The sequence below is a fragment of the Mastomys coucha genome, unplaced genomic scaffold, assembly GCF_008632895.1.
Source record: "Mastomys coucha isolate ucsf_1 unplaced genomic scaffold, UCSF_Mcou_1 pScaffold21, whole genome shotgun sequence".
In the NCBI taxonomy this organism is placed as follows: Eukaryota; Metazoa; Chordata; class Mammalia; order Rodentia; family Muridae; genus Mastomys; species Mastomys coucha.
In genome coordinates this window covers 32725443-32751485 of record NW_022196904.1, presented here as the reverse complement: position 1 = coordinate 32751485, position 26043 = coordinate 32725443, and the positions used below count along the sequence as shown (strand labels likewise).

Here is a 26043-nt window from a genome sequence, read left to right as displayed (position 1 = left end):
AAAAAAAAAAAAAAAGAAAAAAGAAAAAAGAAAAAACACAACTGGAAAAATCAACTTTTACAGTCAGATACACAGAATATGTACTACTAAATGTGGGATACATGTAAATATACTATTAAATTGAAGGATTTTACTAAATGTAGACTAATTTCAAATGTTTGTATAAATAAGACAATCACCACTGTCTAGGACAGATTGAGAGCTGAGACTCAGACAATGAACAGATACAAATACAAACACATTTGATAGACACTGTAGAATGAAGTGGAAATCACAAAAGAAAACTATTCTCACCCACAGAGACCAGGATGCTATAGATCTCCAACATGACATCTTTATACAAAGTCCGCTGAGCGGAGTCCAGGCATTCCCACTCCTCCTGGGAGAATTCTATGGCCACATCTTTGAAAGTTAACAGACCCTGAAATGAAAATTAACATTTCCTCTTATTTCCACTGGTTTAGTCATTACTAAGTGAATAAAATTAGGGTAACTACAACATTTGTTCTGTTATCAGTAATCAATACACATTTTTCTAAAGTTATGATCTGAGATGGAGGACATTTTGGCTTGTCTAGAAAGATCCAATAGGCCCTCAGATGAATGGTTCAGGAGCAGGAGTATGTCCTCAGTGATAAATAATCACCCATATTCTTCTCTGCAGCAGTTAGTGTCTACATGCACCTCTGATACCAGAAAGTTTGTAAATATTTCAGGTCATGCATTCCTGGAGAGATACAGATCAAGAAAGAAGAGACAGAGAAACAAGTGGCTGCACACAGGTGACAAAATTTAAAGGGTTAATAATTGAGAATTATCAGAATAATAAAAAAGACTAAAGAAGACAACCATAATTACAGGGCCCATGTCAGTCCTATCTTTAGGGAGTTGGAGGACCTGGTGACGACCCATCTCTGCCTTCTTCAGCTGGATGGTGTGGGTCCACAGGGTGACACTGGCGACCTTCACTGCTGTAGAGGTGATGAGGACCACAGGCTATGGGCTTTTCTGTGTTGGCTCCAGGCTTCAGGTTGGGATTCTCTTCACCCACATAAGGACATCAAGATGGAAGTGTGGACAAGCTCAGACATGGGTAAGGGCACAGCCTCTTGAAATGTCTGTTGAGGATCTATTAAGGAATAGAAAAGGAAAGGGTTAATAATCTATAAATATACAAGATCATGAATTTCTTTATATGGGGCACACCTGCCGTTTAATAGGGCAAAAGGTAGGAGACGGGTCCAATTGTTACCAGTCCAAAGGAAATACTTAGTTTACCTATCCACTTGATACCCTGTGCTACAGCAGACACTCAGAAACCATGAATGCCTGCAGAGAGATAAAATTTAAGTTCTTCCTTTCCTACACTGAGGTGGCCTCTTTCTCCAGTACATGATAGATGTCTCTCTATACTTGGAAATGTGGCTACATGACCAGCTTTAACCTAACACAGGCTTGTTGGCATTTAAAATGGAGGCTGAGCACAGGAGCCTCCATCAGGAGCCTTAAAGACTCTTTTCTCATTTTCTATTTTTCTGAGATGCTTAATTAAAACACAATCTACTCTTCTATTTGGGATAATGGCCAGATTCTGCAGGTTAGTCATAATAGCCTCTCCAGTCCCAGATCTTAATACAACTGATACCACAGAGGAAGTACCACTCAGGCCACTAAACACAGCACCAGTGGGAGAGCCATTCAGGCCATTAAACACAGCACAATCACAACCCCCGAACCCCCCACCCCCAAAAAAAGAAGAAGAAAAAAACCAAAAAACAAGCCATGGGATGGTGGCTCACGCCTTTATTCCCAACACTTGGGAGGCAGAGGCAGGTGGATTTCTCAGTTCAAGGCCAGCCTGGTCTGCAGAGTGAGTTCCAGGACAGGCAAGGCTACTCAGAGAAACCCTGTCTGGAAAAATCAAAAAAAAAGGAAAAAAAAAAGAAAAAAAAAAAAACACCAAAGACCTAATCCATCAAAGTCCTTACTTCTGGGAAAGCTGGGAAAGACTACATGTAACTTTCTGCTTAACTTTTCTTGCTAACTGAGGTGTCAACAAATGATGTGGCTTTGTGCTTAAAAGCTCGCCCTGGAAAAAGGGTCAGGAATACACCTGGATCCCAAACACCCAGTGTAGTCATCAGATTGTTAATAGAGACTTTCTATTGGTTTAAGCTTTGTCACAGTAGACTTCTCTGGTGGACACCAAACACTAGGACAGCTACTTCTCACACTGGCAATAGAACCTAGATGCCTTGGACTAGAAGCCTACTTGATCATGGTGGATGATGTTTTTGATGTATTCCTGAATTCAGTTTGTGAATATTTTATTGAATACTTTTGCATCAATGTTCATAAGGAAAATTAGTCTGCAGTTCCCTTCCCTTGTGGAGTCTTTTTGTGGTTTGAGTATCAGGGTGACTGTGGCCTCATAGGATGAGTTTGGCAATGTTCCTTCTGTTTCCATTTTGGGGAATAATTTGAGGAGTATAGTTATTAGCTCTTCTTAAAAAGTGGTAGAATTCTACACTAAAACCATCTGGCCCTGGGCTTTTCTTGTTTTGAGACTTTTGATAGCTGCTTTTATTTTCTTAAAAGTTACCTATAAGACTGTTTAATTTACCTGATTTTGTTTGTTTGTTTGTTTATTTGTTTGTTTTTTCAAGACAAGGTTTCTCAGGCGGGCGGTGGTGGCGCACGCCTTCAATCCCAGCACTTGAGAGGCAGAGGCAGGCGGATTTCTGAGTTTGAGAACAGCCTGGTCTACAGAGTGAGTTCCAGGATAGCCAGGGCTACACAGAGAAACCCTGTCTAAAAAAAAAAAAAAAAAAAAAAAAAAAAGACAAGGTTTCTCTGTCTGTAGCCTAGGCTGTCCTAGAATTCACTCTGTAGACCAGGCTGGCCTTGAACTCTGAAACCCGCCTGCCTCTGCCTCCCAAGTGCTGGGATCAAAGGCGTGCACCACTACTTTACCTGATCTTGATTTAACTTTGTTAAGTGGTATCTATCTAGAAAATCATCCATTTCATTTAGATTTCCCAATTTCGTGGAGTACAAGCTTTTGAAAGACAAGACAAGGCTGTCCACTCTCTTCCTATCTATGCGACATAGTACTTGAAGCTCTAGTAGAACAACAAGACAACTAAAGGAGATAAAGGGAATACAAAATGGAAAGGAAGAAATCAAAGTATCACTATTCATAGATGATATCATAATATACATGAGGGACTCCAAAAATTCAACCAGAACTCCTACAGTTGATAAACACCTTCAGAAAAGTGGTTGGATACAAAATTAAATAAAAAAAACTCAGTAGCCCTCCTGTTTATAAACAATAAACAGGCTGAGAAAGAAATTAGGGAAACAACACCCTTTATAATAGCCAAAAATAATATAAAAATATCTTGGTGTAACTCTAACTAAGCAACTGAAAACCTGTACGACAAGAACCTCAAGTCTCTGAAGAAAGAAACTGAGGAAAATATCTGAACATGGAAAGAATATCCCATGCCACATCCCCTGGCTTTCCTCTTCCCTCCTCAGCGTGCCCCAGCACTAAACTTAAGCTAACACAGCCTGCTCACCCATAGACCATGCCTGCCACATGTCCAGGTAGGCTGATCATAATCTTTCTCCATCCCATTTCCCCAAATCTAATTATCTTCATGGTCACCCCTATTACTACAACAAATCTGCCCCTGGGCTCCTCTTCCCCCAGCCTCCAACAAAAACAATCACTCCCACTGAACACAGCAGCTGAGCAGGCCAGTAAAATAGGCAACAAAGCAATGCACTCTCTGGAATTGCAGACAGGAGACAGAAACCAAGAAACAAAACACCCTCCCAACAAAAACAAACCCAGAAATCAGCACCTCGACCACAACACCCCCCCAACCAGATACTAGCCCAAGAACACAATCAATAACAGCCAGAACAGTATGTATCTACCAAGGCTTGTAAAACGAAACTAAGACCAGGCCATTTCAAATTAAACTTCCATTTTTGAGTATGGGTGAAATAATGTTTAACTTCCCAAGACCTCCCTCAATAACTGACAACCTGCTTGGCAGGTCTAGAGATGTGTGTGCATAACTGACATCCTGGGTGGATGAGACACGAATGCTAGGCAAATAACCTTGCCAAGGTTGAATAAACCAAACAACAGCAACATGGTAAGTGTACCACAAAGATATATTCCTAAGAAAGTCCCCTATCCCTAAATGCTGACTGGTGGACTGCAATTTGACATAGATATTTGTGACTTACAAGCTTAAAAGCTCTGTTACATTCTGGCTCAAAGTCCCAATTTAGCTCCCTAGTCTGTTCTGCACATTGATGAATCAGTTGTAGCCCGATTACAATAAAGTTGTCATCTGCACTGACCTGGTACTTTGAGTTGTGTTGGACCTATCTAATCAGACCAGATAAAAAGCCCAGAGATTCTACCACAACAGGTCCTGAATATTCCAACATAGCTGAAGCACAAGAACAAGATTTAAGAACAAACTATAAGAGCATAATACAGCTCCTTAAAAAGAAAATGGGTAAATCCCTTAAAGAAATGCAGGAAAACCCAAAAAACAATTGAAGGAAATAAATATATTGTAATGCCTAAAACTAACCTGTAAGCCCCACCCACTCAAGGACCAAGTAACATCGAAGAATGCTGGGAGTTGTAGTTCTTAAACTAACAGTCTCATGGGAAAATGTGGTAGCCAAATGGTTTACTCTACAAAAGCCTCTACAACAGGTGTCTTGGGGACATTCAGCTCAGTTATTTAGGGAGTGGTCCTGACCAAAGCCATCTTGGTCAGCATTTTATAAAGCTTGCTTCAAATTTGGCTCAAAATGGTAGAACTGGGTTTTCTCTGGCCAATAAGCTCAGGTTTAACATTATCCCTTAATGAAAGCAGGAGGGGGGCGGTGAGGGTAGGGTGTAGGTTGGGGGGAGGTAGGTGTAGGTTGGGGGGGAGCAGTTGAAGGAAATAAAACCGTTCAATACTAGAAAATGGAAATAGCATCAAAGAAAACAAAAACTGAATTCTAGAAAAGAAAACATTAGGATGCAAATAGGAACTACAGTGGCAACCTTCACCAACAGAATACAAGAGAAGAAAGGAAGAGTCTCAGGCACTGGGGATACTATAGAACAAATAGATCTATCAATCAAAGCAAATGTTATTCTTGATACAAAATATCCAGGAAATCTGGGAGACAATGAAAAGTCCAAACTCAAGAATGAAAATAGAGAAAAGAGAAGAATCCTAGTTCAAAGGCCCAGGAAATGATTTTTTTAACTTTTTATTGATTCTTTGTAAATATTACATCAAGTACCCCAATCCCATTCATTTCCCCATTCCTTCAAACACACCATCTTCCCTTGCAACCTCCTTTCCAAAAGCAAACACAAAATAAAAAACAACAAGGAAATGAAAACATTCTCATCATGAATGTTATAATGCACCACAGAATGTCACATGGTATGTACCCTTTTCTTTACTCACGTATGCTTGCACATATTCATTCCTACAAATTAACAAAACCACAGGAGAAAAGTTTCCCAGCCTAAAGGAGATGCCGATGATATTAGAAAAAGCATTCAGAACACCAAAAAGATTGAACCAGAAGTGAAAAATATATTTTCCATATAATAATCAAACACTAAATATACAGAAAAAGAAAGAATATTAAAAGCTGCAAGAGAAAAAGAGCAGGTAACATACACAGGCAAACCTATCCGAATTTTACCAACTTGTCAACAAAAGCCAGAAGGTGGATATGGTCATCCAGACAAAACCAACATAGAGAAATACTTGAGGTAACGGATTTTATAAACCAAATGGGCATAATAGATATTTACAGCACATTCCACCCAAACAATGAAGAATATGACTTCTTGACACTTCACTGAACTTTCTCCAAAACTGGCCATATACTCAGGTACAAAGTAAGTCTTTAGAATACAAGAAAACTGAAATACTCCTGTATCCTATCATACCATCATAATGTTAGAAAAAAAAAGGAATAACAGAAACAACAGCAAGCTTACTAACTCATGAAAACTGAACAACTCTATATTGAATTAAAAAATTAGTTAAGGGTTTTTGGTTTTAAGCTTAACTTTTTAATACCTGAGACATCTCTCCAGATTTCCCTGAAAAAGGAAAACGGAATAAATTTTGTAGGTGGACTGGGGGTGTGTGGGGGTGAGAACAGAAGAGATTTGGTGTGGGGAGAGTGATGGAAGGAGAGAGTACATGGAGACTACTAAAAGTGGGGGGCACATTTTGCGGGTGAAATAGACACCTAATGCTATGAAGATTCCCTCACATATACGAGGGTAACCCTAGCGAAGACTCCTAGTATTGAGGCATATGGAGCATTAACAAGCCATCTTCTGCAACCAAGAAAGGCTTCCAGGCATGGGACTGGGACACCAATCCAGTCCCAAAGCTTTTAACCCACAATCTGACTGACCTACAATCTTTCCTGCCTGCAAGATGTGCTGGGGCACTGCAGGGACTAAACTTTTGGGAGTGGCCAATGACTGATCTAGCTTGAGGCTCATGCCACAAGAGGAAGCCCAAGTCAGACACTTCCTAGATAGCTAGCAACTGAGGCAGGGAGAGCCCGGAGACCTAGGATAGAACCAAACACGACTGGAAAAAGAAATTCAAAATCAAGGAAACTTATTAATAATATTCTGCTATACTCATAGATCAGTGCCTAGCTCAAATTTCATCAAAGCAGTTTCCTCCAACAGCAGATGGAAGCAGAGGCAGACACCCACAGTCAAACATTAGGCAATACTCAGGGAGCCCTGTGGAAAAGAAGGAAGAATTTTCAGAGCCAAAGGGGTTGAGGACACCAGGAGAACAGGCCCAGGGCTAATAGGGGCTCATGGAGATAACAAGGCCATTATTAGGTCTACACTAGGTTCTCTGCATATATGCATGGTTGTTTAGCTTGGTGCTCTTGTGGGACTCCTAACAGTAGGCATGTATTATGTGTGTTGGGGGAGGGGGACGAGGGAGTCTGAATCTTTGGCCTGCTGTTGGGATTCTTTTCCTACTACTGGGTGACCTTATCCTGAATTCACTGTCAAGTGCCCTAAGGTAAGACATGAGAAACAGAAAGTGAAATCCACACCAAAACATGAGATCTCAGTTTTTTTCTTTTTTCTTTTTTCTTTTTTTTTTTTGTTTTGTTTTTGGTCTTTTTTTTGAGACAGGGTTTCTCTATATAGCCCTGGCTGTTCTGGAACTCACTCTGTAGACCAGGCTGGCCTCAAATTCAGAAATCTGCCTGCTTCTGCTTCCCAAGTGGTAGGATTAAAGGTGTGAGCCACCACTGCCCAGCTGAGATCTCAGTATTATAAAATACCTTTGCTGTTAAAGTAGGTGACCAACCTCCATTCGCCAACATCACTGTCCTTGGTGGCACTTTAACATCTATAAAAAGATAAAAATTCTCTCACGTTTTAAGTCTTCTTTGCAAAATAGGACTTCATTAATTGAACTGCATCAAGAATGCACTGCACAATACTGAGAAGTGACTTTGCACATCATTCAGACACCACACGTACTTACTTTGTCTTTATTTTCTGTAGAAACTGGATAGTAACTGCTCAACCATTCCCTTAATATCTAAAGGGGATGCTCAAGCTTTTCTAATTTCTTGTCTTTGACATCCACTGAGGTGAGGTTTCTCATAGAATCAAGGGTGTATGCAGTGTATCTCAGGCTGCAGAATGCAGGATGCATGCACACTGCATGGTGAGATTTAAATTTCATTTTTCATAGTAGGAATTCTAGTAGGATTATTATATCTAAAGTAATCATTAGAATGAAATAGATGCTTTTCACTATATGTAGAATAGACATCAGAATGAACAGTTGTTTTCCGAAGTACTTTGACCATAAGGAATCATTGTAGGAAACAGTGGTTGTTTTCTGTTATCTATACAGTTGCTGCCTTTCTGGAGGACCTAAACAGCCTTTGCATGACTTTGGTGACAAGACACTTCTTGCACACCCGGAACAGTACACAGGTTTCAGGGTTGTGATGTTTTCCTCAGGAAACATTTAGATTATATTATGGGCTTTGGTATGAGGAAGTTGTTTCACTAAAGAAAAAAACAATTTTTGTATAGCAATCAGTCAATATGCTTTTGTGGGCTGAACATGCTGCCTGCAAGGCCGTATTTCATCCTGCAAGGTCTCCTTCTCCCATTGATTCCTAAGAAGCAGAAAACTGCAAAGTTTTAAATTACTACAAATCATAGAGACCCATAGGATTTTAAGGAATCATTATTATTCCAGTGTATAACCAATTCTTCAAGTTAGAAATGAAAGTGGAAACAACTTTAAAGGGCCCTAAGAGATTTAAAGACAAACTATTCCAACATTGTCTCATAGGAAACACATCCAACATAAAGGAGCAAGTCTCTACACCAACGTCCAGCTTTGCACAGCAAGAGCCTGTCAATAAAAGAACAGATGGCAGCCCACAGTAGGGGGAAAGAAGAAAATCCAAACCAAATCAGTCTCTGCAAGAAAAACCCCCGTAATGTAGAGATTTAGGCAGAACTATAACGAGAGCATTCGTGCTCCCCTGAAGCACTGCTAGGCTCCTCACTCAGAATGAAGGCAAGAAAATAAACCCATATTAACTCAGACTTTTGGTCACAGTAACTTCTTGGGTAACTGAATGTAAGGTAATAGCTACTAAACAGACATCTGAAAACTTAATTGCACAATTATTAGATGTATGGTATCATCTCGTCCCTGGCTCTACCATGTCAACTCCACACCCAAAGAATGGACATCGTACTCACTGAGGTTAGGTGAGCAGTCAGTCGGCTTGGGCCATGCAAAGAAAGCACCACATACCACGTCATCACCGTGAGTTTCAAAACCAAAGACGTTTCATATGATTAAATTTAAAAGGGGCAGTTAGCTAATGTGACTTGCTCCCAACTAATTGAGACAGAGATCTACTGATTTATTCAGTAAGCTTTCATCACAATAACTGAGCAAAACTTTTAAGCCTAGATGGTACCTAGATACTTCCCAGCCACACACTCCAAGTTACTTACATTTAGTCCCTCCATGGCTCCTTAGTGTAGCTGGTGAATCGTCCTCATGTCTGACCTCATGGCAACAATCTCCCTCTTCTTCTACCTCATGGCCTTCTTCTCTTGTACCCTTCCCTCGTGACATTGCCCATGGCTGGGGTTTAAGCAGATCTCAGGGCACAGAAATCAGCATCTGAATATGAAGTGCATAAGACCAACCCTCAACTGCTTTTAAAATCAAGAACAATATATGTCAAAGATACATGTTTCTGAGTGGCCATGTTCTCCTGAGCTAATCTATTTTCATTCATAAACATGGGGCTGGCAAGCAATATGAAATTTGACAAACTTGGGCTGTACCAGGCTTGAACTAAATGCTGTCTATCTCATAATATGCTTGGCAAAACTGTTGTCATAAGAGAATAAAACAAAAAAAGCGAAAAACCGCTTGGCTCAGAGGTTACGAGCAGTTGGTGACCTTGCAGAGGTCCCAGGTTCAGCACCCACATGTGGCTCACAACCTCCTGTGACTCTAATTCCAGGGTCTCAGATCTCTTCTTCTGGCTTCTCTGGGCACCAGGCACACACTTGGTGGACCCATATACAACCAGTCAAATACTCATATATGTAAAATAAAAATAAACCTTAAAAATGCACAAACACAAATCTGCTTTTACTAAAAAGCTTTATGTACGTGTTCTGCATTTTGGCTCTGACTTCTACACTGCTCTCACTTGTAACCTCCTTCATGCCCAGCCCAACCTCCATAATGCAGTCCTCCTCCAGCCTCTGCATGTAGAGTGCTAAGACTGCAGGACAGCCCTGTGCCACCATAACCCGCAGCACTACTTTAGTACATAAAGCGTGATTTATAAACTTAACCTCAAATCTGTACACCAGAGATAAACATGGGGTCACTTGGTCACTTTATTCTTCTACTTAATGTAACCAATATATGTAATCTCATCTTTTGGTTGTCTTTCCTTTGTTTCCCAAAAGGTGTGTCTGGGAGGGGGGTTAGTTGGAGAAAGTAGCTCACTGAGGAAAAAGATCTTTTTTTTTTTAATACCTATTCTATTTCCCCAACCCCAAAATTAATTTTACAGGGATGTGTTGCCTGTGTGTGCACCAGGTGGCCAGAGGGGAGCGATGGATTCCAAGGAACTGCAGTTCCTGGCAGCTTACACAGTGAGCTGGGTACTGAGAATCCAACACAGCTCATCCACACCTCAGCTCCCTCCCTCTTTCTGCCTCTCATCCCCACTTGTCTCTACAGGAGTTACTGGTTGAAGCCGGCCTTTGCCTGATTGGATGCAGAAACTGGGCTTCAGAACATCTTTCTGCTCCCTTCTGCCAATCACCTATCTTTACTACATCCACAGGTCACAAGCACAGACCAGATTACTGACCTAGCCACAAATCTGCAATGCACCCCAACAGTTATGTAAACTGGCAATAGAAATTGAATTCGGTTTAGTTTTCTAAAAAGTCCTTTCTCTGTTTTCAGCTCCAGCTCCATACAGGAAATATGACACAGAAAGGGAAATGATCAGAACACCTGGTGTGTGGGGCGAACATTAAGGCTTAAATCCCAGCTAAGATGACTAGGACTATCCTATTTCCTGGCTTCCATACAGTTCCTTTTATTCAATAGAAGCAATCTATTGCTAATACTGCATAGGCTGACAAAGATACGTTTGGTCCCAGTTTGGGCCAAAATATACATAAAACACATTTTCCCGTTTTCTCTTACTCCTTGGAGTTTTTTTCCTCCCGCAGGCCAGCTACTGAAACACTAAGGGACCACAAAGCAGCGCTGTCTCCCTCACAAGCACCGCACAGGGGTCTCAGGCTCGGATCCTGCAGCGCCCAGGCACTCAGTCCTGCCCAAACTGTGTCCCTGAACGCACAACGTTCGCGAACGACGTGGCGAAATCCCACAGCAGAGCACAGTGGGAAGTGAAAAAACAGATGCGAAAACCCTGCAAGAGAAGAATGAAAACAGGGGCTGATGCCCACCTGCAGCCATCAGGCAGCACAAACCGCGGCGTGATAGCCCAGTGTCCTGCCAGCCTGGCCGCCACTCACCTCACGCGGCACCTCACAGAGCCCGCTACAAACTCTGCCCGCAGACACCCACAATTCCAATGGTCCAGACTCTGAGCAAACACCCTGTTCCAGCAGCAAACTACGTAGAGATCAAAGGGGGTGTGTCCCCTTGTGTCACTTCCGGTTATTTTGTCACAGTTACCACAATCAGCACACCTCCCTCTTGTGGGATGAAGCGCATGCGTGCTTCCACTGACAGCAGTAAACCTTGCCATTCTTATTATGGTTCATCTAAAGGTTCTTGCTCTTTCAGAAAGTGCCATGGCCTCACTCGCGCTCCAATGATAAGGAAGAGGAAGCCACCATCAAAGTGCCTCAGTTCCTTACAACCAGGCAAGGCCGGTGGAATGCGATGCACTGAAAGCTCAAGGCTGTCTTTCATCCTGCCCAGGGTAATTGTTGAATACCAGTATTTGTATCTATTTCTAGGAGACTGGCATTGTATCCTCATAATAAAGTACCTTTTCTAGTTATTTCTAAAATTTTATTAGACTTATTTCATGTGTTTTGCTTGCATGTATAATAGTGCCTCCCCCCACCCCCCACAGACTGAAGTTGAGTGAGATCATGTTATACACATATTCTGTCTAGAGATTCCATACCCAGCTATTTACTACAAACTCAGTCATCTTACAGAGGACTTAATGGTGAATATCTTGGGCTGGTGAGATGGATCAGCAGTTAAGAGCACTGACTGCTCTTCCAGAGGTCATGAGTTCAATTCTTAGCAACCATATGGTAACTCACAGTCATCTATAATGAGATTTGGTGCCCTCTTCTGATATGTCTGAAGACAGCTACACTGCACCCATAGAAATAAAATAAACACATCTTAAAATAAGAAGGAAAAAAAAACCTGCTGTTCTCTTTAAAAAAAAAAAAGAAAAAAGAATCACCACCAAGATGTCATTATCATATTCTGTGTCTCTCAATAGATGATGGACTGAAGTTGAATGAGATTACCAGTTGATCCAAGTATTCTGTCTAGAGATTCCATACCCAAATATTTACTACAAACTGAGTCATCTTACAGAGCACTTAAAGGTGAATATATTATAGAATTCAGAGAAGTTCTGCCAACTGAACCATAACCTTCCCCTACATCTCTATACTTAAATGAGTTACCTTACTAACTTCACACAGGCCTCCAGGCAAGGATCTCTGGAAAGGAATGCAGAATCTGTAAACAGAAAAGTGTAAATGGTCAGATCAGTCATTATGGGTGAAGGAGAGTGTTACAGTTATTTGTTGGTGCATGGCTAAAATTACCTTAAATCATAGTAGCTTTGAACAGCTTTTACCTCTTATATGATAGGATATTTGGAGGGTCCTGGCTGGATGATTGTGATCCATGTGTTTCTGCAGAGGCAGCTATACTCTAAGCCAACTTATTAGAAAGATACTGAGGGAGGAGATACAGAGATTTAGGGAATGGTGATTGCAAGAGAACCCACCCAGCTAAATTTTGCTGTTTGTTGTTTGTTTATATTTACAAAGACAGACAAATCCCTGAGTTAAATGTTCAGCCTGGGACAAAGTAAGGTTAAATCCAGGTGTGGGAGAAATGGGAATTTCAGGGTGGGGTCTCACCTATCTAGTTTTTCAAATCTGCTTAACACAGGCAGGATCTCTGAATTCTTTTGCAACATTTAAAAAAAAAGTGTGCTTGCTGTTTCCTAAGAATTTAGGGGCTGGAGTCTTAGAATACTAATTCAAAGGATAATGAAAAGAAAAGGGGAAGTAAGTGACTGGATTGATATATAAAATAAAAGTCTGGGCTTATTATCTACAGGAGACGAGCTGTCCAGACAATTGTTTAGAATAGCAAGAGAGAACTCCCTGGAGCAAAGCATGGAGAGAGTTGTCTGGAGGTCTCCAGAAAGAGCAGAGCAGAGCAGAGCAGAGCAGAGCAGAGCAGAGCAGAGCAGAGCAGAGCAAACAGGTTGGAAAGCTGTCTCCAGCAGAACGTAGGCTGCCAGTTTGGAGCCAAGAGTTGACTTGTAGCCCTTTGTTTCACTGTCCCCAGACACCCCTTCCTCAGAACCCCTCAACAAGAAGAGGTTGGTCCTTGTCACTGGGTCTTTACATGATTTGTTACACGGATAAAGCTCTCTGAATTCAGGGCTCCAATCAACCCAGTACAGTTATCTATAAATTAAATCTGAAATTAACATATTTTTTTTCTATTTTTTTTACCAGGCTACTATATTAGGTTCCTTCCCTCCCCCTCTGATAACACACCATAACCAAGACAGCTTATAAAAGACAGGTTTTAATTGTGCTTATACTGCCACAGAGTTAGAATCTTATGATAGTGGAGTGAAGGTATGAAGGCAGGTGGCTAGAGCAGCAGCTGAAACATCAAATTTTGATCCATAATCAGTGAGCTAACAAAAAGACCTGGGTTGCCTGGTGACTTTTAAACTGTACACCTACCCCAAATGACATGTTCCATCCAACAAAGCCATATCACCTATCCCCTTCCCAAAGAGCCACCAGTTGGGGATCAAGTATTCAAATGCCTAAAACCGAAAGAGGACATCTCATTCAAACCACCCCAAACCTATTCTGATGTGCCAGTAGGATATGAATTATTAGAAGGCAGTATTCAAAGTAGTAGATTTGTGTTGTAGGGATATCAGGGACTACCAGCTAATCCCCTCTCACCAATGGATAGGTTATTGAGAGAAACTAAACAGAAATAATGAAATTAACAGAGGTTATGAGTGAAATAGCCCTAACATATATGTATAGAGCATTTCAACCAAACACAAAAGACTATAACTTCTCAGCATCTCAATGAACCTCCTGCAAAATTGACTATATACACAGTGACAAAGCAAGTTTCAATAGATAAAAGAAAACTGCAGTAACTTCTTGGATCCTAGCAGAACACCATGGATTAAAGGTGGACTACAACAACAATAGAGACAGCAGAAAGCCTACCTACTCACAGAAAGTAAACAATTCCCTACTAAATGATGGCTGGGTAAGGGAAGAAAGAAAGAGAGAAAAGAAAGTAAAAGGTTCTTAGAAGGTTATTTACTAGTATAAGAATATATATATGTGTATATATATATGTATATATATGTGTGTGTATATATATTAAACATATATATACACATATATACATGTATATATAAAATATAACAAAGACTATATATATTTGTACCCCTCAGCCACTCTCCCATCCCCCCATCCTTTTTTTTTAAAGATTTATTTATTTTATGTGTATGAGTACAGATGGCCATAAGCCATCATGTGTGTGGCTGCTGTTGAACTCAGGACCTCTGCTGACCCCGCTATATATATATATATATATATATATATATATATATATATATATATATATATTCTTTGTTATATGAGCTTTCCTCTTACCACCACTTTCATTCCTCATAGTGTCACACAAATTTGCATATTCTGTGTGTTACTTTTCATTGAAATTCTAGAAAGTCTCGAATATTTCTCTTCATGTTGTGAAACATTTTTCATTCAGGAAATAGTTGTTCAGTCTGTCAAGTTTGTAAGTGCTTTTTTGTATGTGTTGTTTTTGATATCCAGCTTTAATCCATGATGGTCTGAGAGGATGCAATGGGTTATTTCAGGTTTTTTTTTTTTCTTGCGACTTTTAGTGTGTGCAAGTATATGTTCAATTTTGGAGAAAGTTTCATGGACTGCTAAGAACATGGCATACTCTTTTGCATTTGAGTGAAATGCTCTGTAAATACTTCTGAGATACTTTTATAAAATCTGTTAATTCCATTATTTCTGTTTTGTTTTTGTCTTGAGGCCCTGCTCATTGATGTAAGTGGGATATTGAAGTCTTGCACTATTAGTCTGTGAGAATTAATGTGTGATACTAACTTCAAATCTTTTTCATTCACAATATTTGGAGATCTTGTGTTTGAGACATAGATGTTAAAAATTGAAATTTTGGGGCTGACAAGATGGCTCAGCGGGTAAGAGCACTGACTGCTCTTCCGAAGGTCCTGAGTTCAGATCCCAGCAACCACATGGTGGCTCACAACCACCCGTAATGAGATCGGACGCTCACTTCTTGTGCATCTGAAGAAAGCTGCAGTAAATTACACTGGAGCGAGCAGGGGGTGGGGGGAACTGGTGTGAGCGGGGCCGGAGCGAACTGGGCTGGAGCAGGGCAGGCAGAGGTCCTGAGATCAACAGTAGCCACACACATGATGTATGGCTACAGTGTACCCATACACATAAAATAAATAAAAATAAATCTTAAAAAAAAATGAAATTTTATCTTGGTGGATTTTTCCTTGGATGCATCTATTTTGATTAATTTTTGTTTGCAATCTATTTTGTTAGGTATTAAAATGGCTACACCATTTTAGATCCCTTTGCTTGTAATATCTTTCCCCAAACTTTTACCTTCAGAAAATGTCTATCCTTGATACTGTGGGGTGTTTCTTGTATGAAGCAGAAGGATAAGTCCTGGTTTAGCTTCCATTCCATTAATCTATGTCTTTTTATTGGGGAACTGAGGCCACTGATATTGAAAGACGTCATGGAATGGTGACTGTTATCTCCTTTTACTATGTTGTTGCTGTTGTTGTTGTTGTTGTTGTTGGTGGTGGTGGTGGTGGTGGTGGTGGTGTGTGTGTGTGTGTGTGTGTGTGTGTGTGTGTGTGTGTGTGTGAGAGAGAGAGAGAGAGAGAGAGAGAGAGAGAGAGAGAGAGAGAGAGAGAGAGAGAGAGAGAGAGAGAGAGAGAGAGAGAGAGGTGTGTTCTTGCCTACTTTTGTTTTTGCCTATGGGTAATTATTTACTGTGTTTTCATGTGTGTAGATAATCTCTTTGGTTTAGATTTTTTTCTTCTAGAACCTCTGTAGTGCTGCATTTATTGGTAGGTAGTGTTTAAATTTGACCTTTTCATGGAATATCTTATTTTCTCCATTTATACTCATAAAAAATTTTACTGAGTATAGCTATCTTGAATGGCACCTGTGCCAGCCAGTTCTTAGAGTCTGTAGCAAATGTTTTCAAGCACTTGGGGCTTTAGGTCTCCATTGAGAAGTCAGGTGTAATTCAAATAGGTCTGCTTTCATAGTTTACTTGGTCTTTTTCTCTTGTAGCTTTTGTTTGTTTGTTTGTTTGTTTGTTTGTTTGAGACAGGGTTTCTCTGTGTAGCCCTGGCTGCCCTGGAACTCACTCTGTAGACCAGGCTGGCCTCGAACTCAGAAATCCACCTGCCTCTGCCTCCCAAGTGCTGGGATTAAAGGCGTGCGCCACCACCACCCGGCATGCTCTTGTACCTTTTAATATTCCTCCTTTGTTCCCTATGCATAGTATATTGATTATTATATGGTGAGGAAACTTTCCTTTCTGGTTCAATCTCTTTGGTGTTTTTGATTGCTCCTTACACCTTGACAGGCATGCACTTCTTTAGTTTAGGAAATTTTTCTTCCATATTTTTTTTGAAAATATTTTCTGGGCCTTTAGTCTATGATTCTCCTCTTTCTTCTCTTTTATTTGTAGGTATGGTCTTTTCTTTAAGGGACTAGATACCACAGGGTACTATGGTTCCCATAGGAAAATCCCCATCTCTGAGGAGAAGGGGAGGGTAATAAAGAGAGGGATTTGTAAGAGTGGGACTAGGAAAAGAGGAGGGAAATGGCTGTGATTAGAATGTAAAGTGAATAAAAAAATAAATAATAATTGAGGGGGAGCGATCTTTCAGAAGCCTCCCTGGTGTTCTGGAATACATGGCCTGTGGTTGATCAGGGGGTTTGAGTCTGTGTCACAGAGATACATCAAATCAGAAGGGCAGGGTAGTGGTGGTTTTTATATTATTCTCTGATAGGGCTGGGATATATTTTTTGTACGCACCAAGGAGCTTCACCCACATCTTGGGTTTTGACATTTAGCAGGGAATATCATTTTCTTCCAGTATGACATGTATTCATGACATTAATATTGCCAGTGACCCCAGAGTTACTGGATTTTAGGTTCATGACATTCTTCTTACCCGTTGTGTATATTTTTATTATTTTAAATATGAATATGAATCTTTTGCCTGTCTGCACTTGTCTGTGTGTTTCTCACCATAGTCAGAAGATTGCTTCAGGAATCCTGAACTTAGACTTAAAAATATTTGCGAGCCCCCATGTAAGTACTGGAAATTGAGGCCATCTCTTTGTAAGACAAGTAAGAGCTCTTCATCAATGCTACACAGAATCATAGCGAAATCATGCATTAAATTGATATAGGATTAATTGGACAAAATGTGAATGTAATACTAATTCAAGCAAGAAGACCTATGCCAGGCTGGCAAGTTGGCTCAGTGGATAAGAGCACTAAGTTCAAATCACAGCAACTGCATGGTGGCTCACAGCCATCCATAATGTGACGCCCTCTTCTGGTGCATCTGAAGTCAGCATAATAATAAATAAGTCTTTAGGCCAGAGCAAGCAGGGCCTGAGAAAGCAGGGTTGACTGGAATGAGTGGCATGCAACAGGAGTGAGTGGGTTCGATTTGAGAGAGCAGAGGTCCTAAAATTCAATTCCCAACATCCACATGAAGGCTCACAACCATCTGTACAGCTACAATGCACACATATACAAAAAATAACTAAATAAACCTTAAAAAGTGAAGGAGACATATACCAGGATAAGTTTGCTAATAACCATCCCAAGTCAAGACCATTACATAATTTTGTATATATTTTATGGGACAGGATACTAACATCAGTGTGATATAGCTTGATATAAATATTATTGTCTTGATTGTAGTTGAGATTGTTTTGAATCTCAAATTAGTCCTTTTTTCTCAATTATCAATACATATAATTAAGTGGTGTTTAATTTCAATTGTCTTTGAATGAGGGACATTCCTTTTATATCTGTAATATATCATTAATGTCAGTTATTGCATTAATGATAATGTCAACAAAATATATGACTAATATATAGCACATATTGCCATATAAAAACTATATCAGATGCAACTATTAGAAGTGTATGTCTTGAAGTAAATAAGGTCTGAGTGTGTGAAGTCCTGAGGGAATATGTGAATGAATGTCTGCTGTTTACATGGGAATGTCTGGTTCAAGGACCATAGCTTCAGATTCATGAGAAAAACCAACACATCTTCCTTTCATTGCTTTAGTCTTGAGAGATGACAAAGCCTCTTTTGATCATGTAAGGACATTGATAGTTTGTGGGAAAAAATGTCCAATATAGATTTCTAGCTTCAGATCTTTAGGTCTGAACAATTTAAGGCTACAGAGACTGTTCCTACTGAGATAAGACAAGCAAGCCTCCTTGTATATTCTTGCTTCTTCTTGAGCTTCAAAAGGTCTGTGAATTGTATCTCGGATATTCTGAAGTTTTGGGATAATATCCATTTATCAGTGAGTGCATAACATATGTTGTTTTGTGACTGGGTTACCTCACTCAGGATGATATTTTCAAGTTCCATCCATTTGCCTGTTAATTTCATGAAGTCATTGTTAATAGCTGAGTAGTATTCCATTGTGTAAATGTATCACATTTTCTGTATCCATTCCTCTGCTGAAGGATTTCTGGGTTGTTTCAAGCTTCTGGCTATTATAAAAATAGCTAGTATGAACATAGTGGAGCATGTGTCCTTATTATGTGTTGGAGCATCTTCTGTATATATATGCCCATAAGAGGTATAGGTGGGTCCTCAGGTAGTACTATGTCCAATTTCCTGAGGAACTGCCAAACTGATTTCCAGAGTGGTTGTACCAGCTTGCAGTCCCACCAGCATTGGAGGACTGTTCCTCTTTCTCCACATCTCTGCCAGCCTCTGCTGTCCCCTGAGTTTTTGATCTTAACCATTCTGCCTGGTGTGAGGTGTAATCTCAGGGTTGTTTTGATTTGCATTTCCCTGAGGACTAAGTTATTGAAAATGTTTTTACTGCTTCTCAGCCATTTGAGTTTCTTACTTGAGAAATCTGTTTAGTTCTGTTCCCAATTTTTAATAAGGTTATTTGGTTCTCTGGAGTTCTTGTATGTTGAATATTAGCCCTCTATGGGTTGTAGGGTTGGTAAATATCTTTTCCCAATCTGTTGGTTGCCCTTTTGCCCTTTTGCCAGTGTCATTTGCATTACAGAAGCTTTGCTGCTGGGAGCCAGCCCCAAGGGGGTGTTTCTTTTTCCTTGTCAGTTCTTCTTGAGGCATAGGAGGGAGGAGGGGTAGGTGGGGGTAAGACTTAGTCTTATGATTTATTTAGGGTTGCTGTAAAATAAAAAGTTTACTTATCTAAGTCTAAGTTACTATGCTATTGGAGCTGACCTGCCTTCTGTGATCCTCTGAGGCCAGAAACTGAAATTTCTTGCACTTAGCACTTCTTCCTCAAGCTGTCAAGGATTAAGTAAATAGGTTTTGTTCTATATCAGCAGGAACTGGTGGGCTCTAACCTTCAGCCTGCTAACTGAAAGTTGCAGGAAAAGAAGACACTTAGAGAAGATTACAGAATTTATTACTAAGTTGGAAAAAGTTTCTTATGAAAGCTATCTAAGGGGAAAATTGAAAAAATACTAAGTGGGGACAGGGAAAAATTCTCTAAGTGGGGAGAGGGAAAAGAATCTACTCATCTAGCTCCACCTCATCTCTTTGTCCTCAGTACTTATAGATCTTTCAGAATACATGATCACATGTTACAAAGTTCATCACAAGTTCCCACAAAAAAATCAAATCATAAATTTTTTTAAAATTTTTTTATTTTTATTTTTTTAAAAGATTTATTTATTTATTATATGTAAGTACACTGTAGCTGTCCTCAGACACACCAGAAGAGGGTGTCAGATCTCCTTATGGAGGATTGAGAGCCACCATGTGGTTGCTGGGATTTGAACTCAGGACCCTCAGAAGAGCAGTCAGTGCTCTTAACCGCTGAGCCATTTCTCCAGCCCCCAAATTATAAATTGAAATAGAAGTTTACAAAAGTGAATATTTACATACATATCCTTTAGGAGTAATTATCTAGCTAAACATCCATCACCCTTCTCAGTCCCACGGGTTCACTGAAGGTTTAAGATATACCTAAGTTTTAAGTGAGGTTTTGAATAGATAAACCCAGTCAATATTTTATCTTCTGTCCTAGCACCTATAATAAATCATTAGTCCCCCTTTTATGAACTTTGGTTAATTGTTTTACAACCTCTTGGAATGTGCTCTGGGTAGGAGAAAGCCTGGTTACCATCTAAGAGCAATTAACTGCTGACTGGCAGAGTTCTGATTGCAGTTTTGACTATCAGAAAAGGATCTAATATCAGTCCCATTATAAAAGGGCTTAATAATCACAGATATAATTTTAAGAATTCTTATAGGATCATCATATAGTCCTTTTTTAAGATTTATTTTTTATTTATTTTATGTGTATGAGTACACTGTAGCTGTACAGATGGCCATGAGCCATCATGTGTGTGGCTGCTGGGAATTGAACTCAGGACCTCTGCCAGCCTCGCTCTCTCTGGCCAGCTCGCTCCAGTGTAATTCACTGTAGCTGTCTTAAGATGCACCAGAAGAGGGTGTCAGATCTCATTACTGGTTGTTGTGAGCCACCAAGTGGTTGTTGGAATCCAAACTCAGGACCTTCAGAAGAGCAATCAGTGCTCTTACCTGCTGAGCCATCTCGCCAGCCCCATCATATAGTCTTAAGTCATCCATTTATCTATATAGCGTCACAAGACAGTACATCTTCGAGGATCTGCAGAGATCTGCTCCAAATGGGCGTGCTAATACTTAGTGGTTGTTATATATGTTTAATAATAACAGGAAAAGCATATTAATAGCAGGAATCTTTCCAAAAATGAGTCCCTCACAGCCTTGCTTAATGAGGGCACACACCTGTCACAGATTATATAATAATCCAAAGCAAACATTTCAGGATGATCACCTGCTAGTTATTAGCTTGTCCTATTAAGGCTCCTGACACTTTGAAATTTTTTGAAGTCCCATTTGTCTATTGTTCATCTTAGAGCATAAGCCATTGGTATTCTGTTCAGGAATTTTCTCCTGTGCCCATGTGTTCGAGGCTCTTCCCCACTTTCTCGTCTATTAGCTTCAGTCTGTCTGGTTTTATGTGGAGGTCCTTGATCCACTTGGACTTGAGCATTGTACAGGGAGATAAGAATGGTTTGATTTGCATTCTTCTACATGCTAACCTCCAGTTGAACTAGCACCATTTGTTGAAAATGCTGTCTTTTGCCAGGCGGTGATGGTGTACGCCTTTAATCCCAGCACTTGGGAGGCAGAGGCAGGTGGATTTCTGAGTTCGAGGCCAGCCTGGTCTACAGAGTGAGTTCCAGGACAGCCAGGGCTACACAGAGAAACCCTGTCTCAAAAAAACAAAAACAAAACAAACAAACAAACAAAAAAAAACAAAAAAAGCTGTCTTTTGTTCAGTGGATGGTTTTAGCTCCTTTTTCAAAGATCGAGTGGCCATAGGTGTGTGGGTTCACTTCTGGGTCTTCAATTCTGTTTCATTGATTTACTCGCCTGTCCCTGTATTTATACCATGCAGTGTTTATCACTACTGCTCAGTGGTACAGCTTGAAGTCAGGGATGGTAATTCCCCCAGAATTTCTTTTATTGTTGAGAATAGTTTTTGCTATCCTGGGCTTTTTGTTATTCCGAATGAATTTGCAAATTGCTTTGTAACTCTAGGAAGAATTGAGTTGGAATTTTGATGAGGATTGCATTGAATCTGTACATTGTTATTGGCAAGACAGCCAATCCATAAACATGGGAGACCTTTCCATCTTCTGAGGTCTTCTTGGGTTTCTTTCTTCAGAGACGTCAAGTTCTTATTGAATAGATCTTACACTTGCTTGCTTAGAGTCACACCAAGATATTTCACATTCTTTGTGACTATTGTGAAGAATGTTGTTTTCTTAATTTCTTTCTCATCCCATTTATTCTTTGAATAAAGAAAGGCTACTGATTTTTTTTTGGAGTTAATTTTATATCCAGCCACTTCGCTGAGTTTTTTTTATTAGTTGTAGGAATTCTCTGCTGGAATTTTTGGGGTCACCTATGCATACTATCATATCATGTGCAAATAGTAATATTTTGTCTTCTTCCTTTCCAATTTGTATCCCTTTGACCACCTTTTGTTTTCTAATTGCTCTAGGTAGAAACTTCAAGAACTATTTAGAATATTCAGAGAGAGAGAGACAGAGAGAGAGAGACAGAGAGACAGAGAGAGAGAGGGCAGCCTTCTCTTGTCCCTGATTTTAGTGGGATTGCTTCAAGTTTTCTCCATTTATTTTGATGTTGGCTACTGCTTTGCTGTATATTATTTTTTACTGTGTTTAGGTATGGGCCTTGAATTCCTGATCTTTCCAAGACTTTTAACATGAAGGGATGTTGAAATTTGTCAAATGCTTTTTCAGTATCTAATGAAATGTTCATGTGGTTCTTCTTCTTTGAGTTTGTTTATGTACTGGATTACATTGACAGTTTTCCATATATTGAACCATCTCTGCATCCTGGGGATGAAGCCTACTTGATTGTTGTGAATGATCATTTTGACATGTTCTTGCATTCAGTTTGTAAGAATTTTATTGAGTATTTTTGCATCAATATTCATAAGGGAAATTGGTCTCAAGTTTTCTTTCTTTTTTGGGTCTTTGTGTGGTTTTGGTACCAGTGTAATTATGGGTTCATAAAATGAATTTGGTAGTGTTCCTTCTGTTTCTATTTTGTGAAATAATTTGAAGAGGATTGGTACTCGGTATTTTTCAAAGGTCTGATAGAATTCTGCACTACACCCATCTGGTCCTGGGCTTTTTTTGGTTGGGAGACTTGTAATGAATGCTTCTATTTCTTTAGAGGTCATGGGACTGATTACATTGTTTATCTGATTCTGATTTAACTTTGGTATTTGGCATTTGTCTAAAAAATTGTTCATTTCATCCAGATATTCCTGTTTTTTTTTTTTTTTTGAGTATAGGTTTTTGTAGAAGGATCTGATGATTTGTTGAATTTTCTGTTTCTGTTTTTATATCTTCCTTTTTTTAAAAGAAAGATTTATTTATTTATTTTATGTATATAAGTACACTGTAGCTGTCTTTAGACACACCAGATGAGGGCATCAGATCTCATTACAGATGGTTGTGAGCCACCATGTGCTTGCTAGGACTTGAACTCAGGACCTCTGGAAGAGCAGTCAGTGCTGTTAACCACTCAGCCATTTCTCCAGCTCTACATCTCCATTTTCATTTCTGATTTTGTTAATTTGTATGCTGTCTCTGTGCCCTCTGGTTAGTCTGGCTAAGAACTTATCTTCTTGATTTCCTCAAAGATTTTGTTGATTCTTTGTATAGTTCTTTTTGTTTCTACTTGGTTGATTTCAGCCATGAGATCGATTATTTCCTGCCGTCTACTCCTCTTTGGTGTATTTGCTGTTTTTTTTTTTTTTTTTTTTTGTTCTCAAGTTTTCAGGTGTGCTGTTAAGGTGCTAGTGTATGCTCTCTCCATTTTTTTTTTTTTTAAAGATTTATTTGTTACATGTAAGTAGACTCTAATTATCTTCAGACACTCCAGAAGAGGGCGTCAGATCTCATTACATATGGTTGTGAAACACCATGTGGTTGATGGGAATTTTACTCAGGACCTATGGAAGAGCAGCCAGTGCTCTTAACAGCAGAGCCATCTCTCCAGCCCTAGCACATATTTCTTGAACAGGCCATCTCCAGGATTCACCACAGTTCTACCTCTTTTAAATATTTTTATTTCGTAGCAATTTAAACTTCAAAGTATGCATGGAGTAGCAAATCAATGTCAGGAAAATAAGGCTGTCCAGTATTACCAACAAAAAATTCAAGAGTCAATCATAAGGAACACATTTATAAATCCAATTAAAAAAAATAATTAAGAAAAATCTTTGCTAGGTTTTGTGCAGCAATGAAGAAGGATAATTCATGTAAATTTGGTTAATAGTTAATTTTTCATCATGCAAGGCATGAATATAAATTCATAAAGTGTATGTGTGAGCATCTTTGCCTAGGAACCAATATGATCAGCAGTAACATATGCATTCAAAAGAAACAACATAGTAAGAATGAGCAGCTTAGCAGTCACACCTGAGCTCTGAGATTTGATCAATGATTCTCTTTCAGTCACTGGTTTCTAAAGCCGATTCACTGTTGGTAGTCTCTGTTTTCCATTGTTTCATGATTCAATCACCCCATTCAATTTCTATTCTTTTTTTTTTTTTTTTTTTTTTTTTTTTTTTTTTTTTTTTTTTTTTTGCTTTTGTTTTTTGTTTTTTGAGACAGGGTTTCTCTGTGTAGCCCTGACTGTCCTGGAACTGACTCTGTAGACCAGGCTGGCCTCGAACTCAGAAATCCTCCTGCCTCTGCCTCCCAAGTGCTGGGATTAAAGGCGTGCGCCACCACTGCCTGGCTCAGTTTCTATTCTTTAGGTTTAGCATTTGTATCCACAGTGGATATTCTTGGTCCATCTTCCACAGATTAAGTCACTCATTCAGGTTTCCACAGTCGGATTTCAGTACCCTGAGGAAAAGCACAAACATAATCTCAGATCCAGCGAGTTCCTGGATCTGGACAGTTCCCAGGACCTGCCATAACATCTCTCCAATGTACTGTGATTTTTAATTTGTTGAAGACAGATGAAAAATATTTTTGTAGCAATAGGCTATTCTTGCCCTGGCTTTAAAAAATGTATAACAATTAGAAGATTGAGTATTATGAGGAAAGTCATACTACTCTTCCCCCCTCCTTTATTTTTAAATAATTTTTGAGTCATCCATTAGCTCTTTCCGCAAACAATTGATGTTGAGAGTTATATAAAATACCTGTGATGTGGCTCAATTAGAAAAGATTGTTAGTACCATTCTTGAAAAAGCTTGGCAGTACATTAAGGAGAATTGTCAGTTTTAGTATTTTACTGAGAACTAAAATAGCAAAGTTGCTGAGTAAAAGGGAGATCACATCCTTACCTGCTTCTCCTGATATGAGAATAGCAAAAAAATGAGCAAACATTAAGTAGGCAAAATCTCCTAAATATATTTTAACTTCCCCAAACAGGGGATGTGAGTAACATCTACATGCAAATATGATTTACAGTAACCCCCCAGGAGTTACAGCATCAGTGAGTAAAGGCTTGATATTAACGAGTACACATGAAGGGTATTTTTAACTGTAAGGTGACCCTGCTATTTAGTTAGGGAAAAATGTCATTTCAACATTGAATTTTGTTTTGTTTTGTTTTGTTTTGTTTTGTTTTTCCGAGACAGGGTTTCTCTGTATAGCCCTGGCTGTCCTGGAACTCACTCTGTAGACTAGGCTGGGTTGAACTCAGAAATCTGCTTGCCTCTGCCTCCCAAGTGCTGGGATTAAAGGCATGTGCTACCCCCGCCCAGCTAATACTGAAGCATTTTGATATAAGCATTTATGAGATTCTCGTGCTTCCTTTAATTTATTAATTCCAAGGAAATTGGCAGTAGTAAAGGAAATCTTTCTTTGCATTTCCCTCAGACAAAAGTCCTGGATGATTAGAATGTAACCTTATATGACCAAAATAAAAGTATTTTCCTGTGTCTGCAATTCTTGTTGAATCAATTTTGTAAATTGTGAATTGAGGTTTATAATGATGTAATCCATATTGATTTTAGATTCTTCCCTGCTAGTACTGCTTATTGTGTACCAGAATATAATTTTAGAAGTTGAGGTTAACATTTTAAGGCAAAGTTAATTATGAGTAATTGCATTTGTTGTACCAAAGTATCTGAGTTAGTAAAAATCAGTAAGGTATATCTAGAAACCAGGGAGGTATTGCCATATTTGGTGACATTTACAAAGAGCCCAGTAACTTATACCATACATGTGGTGTCACAGC

At 39.4% G+C, this 26043-nt stretch overlaps 2 protein-coding genes across 2 annotated transcripts in view; one reads left to right on the top strand and one right to left on the bottom strand.

Moving 5' to 3' along the window:
• LOC116102082 (zinc finger protein 345-like) overlaps positions 1-11296 on the bottom strand; it is a 332287-nt gene extending 320991 nt beyond the window's left edge. The window contains exons 1-3 of the mRNA XM_031386274.1: positions 11165-11296; positions 898-1129; positions 295-421 (exon numbers count right to left, since the gene is read on the bottom strand). Of these exons, the coding sequence (XP_031242134.1) occupies positions 295-421; positions 898-912 (142 nt within the window). The 5' untranslated portion in view covers positions 913-1129; positions 11165-11296. The remainder of the gene's footprint in view (positions 1-294; positions 422-897; positions 1130-11164) is intronic.
• The window catches only part of LOC116102078 (zinc finger protein 431-like), a 68472-nt gene that overhangs the window by 19022 nt on the left and 23407 nt on the right, over positions 1-26043 (top strand). The window lies entirely within an intron of this gene.